A 2,500-nucleotide genomic window follows, 5' to 3' on the forward strand; every position below is an offset into this window, starting at 1 on the left:
CCTAGCTTAACTACCATTGGTTAACTAGCATTGGTTGGAGTTAATTTGCACTGGGCCTAGCTTAACTACCATTGGTTAACTAGCATTGGTTGGAGTTAATTTGCACTGGGCCTAGCTTAACTACCATTGGTTAACTAGCATTGGTTGGAGTTAATTTGCACTGGGCCTAGCTTAACTACCATTGGTTAACTAGCATTGGTTGTAGTTAATTTGCATTGGTACTAGCTAAACTGCCATTGGTACTAGCTTAACTAGCAATGGTACTAGCTTAACTAGCACTGGTAATGGCTTAACTAGCAATGGTACTAGCTTAACTAGCACTGGTAATGGCTTAACTAGCATTGGTTAACAAGCTTTGGTTGTAGGTAATTAGTACTGGTACTAGCTTAACACATTGGTTAACTAGCATTGGTTGTAGTTAACTAGCATTGGTTCTAGCTTAACTGCCATTGGTACTATCTTAACTAGCACTGGTAATAGCCTAAATAGCATTGGTTAACAAGTATTGGTTGTAGTTAACTAGCATTGGTTCTAGCTTAACTGCCATTGGTACTAGCTTAACTAGCACTGATAATAGCATAACTAGCATTGGTTAACAAGTATTGTTTGTAGGTAACTAGCATTGGTTCTAGCTTAACTGCCATTGGTACTAGTTTAACTAGCACTGGTAATACCTTAACTAGCCTTGGTACTAGCTTAACTAGCATTGGTTAACTAGCATTGGTTTTAGTTAACTAGCATTGGTTCTAGCTTAACTGCCATTGGTACTAGTTTAACTAGCACTGGTAATACCTTAACTAGCATTGGTTAACAAGCTTTGGATGTAAGTAACCAGCATTGGTACTAGCTTAACTAGCATTGGTTAAATAGCATTGGTTGTAGTTAACTAGAATTGGTTCTAGCTTAACTAGCATGGTTTATAGTTAACAAGCATTGGTTCTAGCTTATCCATAGATAGCTTTTTCCCCAGACTGTATCAGACCCTATGTGAGCTGCAGCTAAAGCTAGGCTAACAGTAGTGCTGATTCACCACAGGGGGCAGCCTCCTATTCAGGGGGCAGCTTATTACACCTGCACCTGCTAGAGGACAAAACAGTGGTATATTCTAACACCTTGAAGCGTTAGTAACTCCAGATTCAGATGTTATATTGAATTCTCCCTCTGTCCTGTACACAGATGGCCATGCTGGGAAGCAACACTGAGGTCAACAAGCAGATGACCAGCGAGAAGATGCTGACAGCACATTCCTTCTTGCCTGGACCTCCAGGACAACCTGGACCTCCTGGTGAGCTTTAGCCCTCTGACACTCCCTAAACCTCTTTATACTTTATTTGAAGTCGGTTTTACCGACATGTCTGAGGGAAACGTCAATCTTCCAGAGAGTTCTATCTCTTTTCCACTTACAGCTCTATCTAAACACATTGTTCGCTTTGGATTTTTTTCCAATAAGAACCGCGAGTTTTGGTTCTTCCATGTTCGCTAAACATGAACATGAACATGAACATGAACTGTGTGAACATGAAGTACGGCGTCTGTTCTTTCCCATGTCGAAGCTCAAATTCACGAGTTTCATGTTAGCACACCATAAATCAGTGCTGCTCTTCTCTGGTTACCTGATGATTCAAGCTGTTCTCCTTACCAGGTTTCTCTCCTGTTTCCTCTTATAAGAACGGAAATGTCAGAAGTCCTGCGTGCAGACCGTGGCGCTCGAGACGGTGTTTCAGACCTCGGCGCTCGAGACGGTGTTTCAGACCTCGGCGCTCGAGACGGTGTTTCAGACCTCGGCGCTCGAGACGGTGTTTCAGACCTCGGCGCTCGAGACGGTGTTTCAGACCTCGGCGCTCGAGACGGTGTTTTATTTCACAGAAAGCCAGAATTACAATTCAGCGCATAACCATTACGGCTGTAATCTTTGACCTGCGATTTCAGTCGAAGCCAGGATAGAAAAACTTCTGGAAATGATTTTATTACCATTTACGGCGATGTTAGATGTGTGTCGTGTTTTGACATCAAGATCGAGATCGTAAAATGTTACGGTTCTGCTAGTCTGATAAAATTACGCGTTATTATAAGGACTGGTTTCACTTGTCATATCTGTTATTCTATAGACTTTCTCTCTCTCTCCCTCTCTCTCTCTATCTCAGGAGTTCCTGGTACTAAAGGTTCTCCTGGACCCCCGGGGAGAGCCGGTGCTCCAGGTCTGCCCGGTCCTCGTGGCCCCATGGGGCCGATGGGTCCCTCACCAGACCTCACGCACATCAAACAGGGCCGACGTGGACCGGTGGTGAGATTCTACACTCTTTTAACATACACATCATTTATATTCTGACACTGGAGACTCCTTCCATAAAAGTCCTCACGGGAAAGATTTTCATCTTGCCGCAACTGTTTACTCGTTCAAACGTCAGTGAAGTTTTGTCTCAGCAGTCCTCCGGCGAAGTGTCTGCTCTGTTAGTTCTGAAATCAAAGCCGGGTTTGTGAGAGCCGCAGGAGTCCGGCA

General features: G+C 43.9%; 1 protein-coding gene across 1 annotated transcript in view; it reads left to right on the plus strand.

Moving 5' to 3' along the window:
* The window catches only part of ccbe1 (collagen and calcium binding EGF domains 1), a 96,261-nt gene that overhangs the window by 88,191 nt on the left and 5,570 nt on the right, over window positions 1-2,500 (plus strand). Inside the window, exons 7-8 of the mRNA XM_027164065.2 lie at window positions 1,177-1,285; window positions 2,145-2,284. Coding sequence (XP_027019866.1) covers window positions 1,177-1,285; window positions 2,145-2,284 — 249 coding nt within the window. The remainder of the gene's footprint in view (window positions 1-1,176; window positions 1,286-2,144; window positions 2,285-2,500) is intronic.

This window comes from Tachysurus fulvidraco, chromosome 21 (genome assembly GCF_022655615.1).
Source record: "Tachysurus fulvidraco isolate hzauxx_2018 chromosome 21, HZAU_PFXX_2.0, whole genome shotgun sequence".
NCBI lineage: Eukaryota > Metazoa > Chordata > Actinopteri > Siluriformes > Bagridae > Tachysurus > Tachysurus fulvidraco.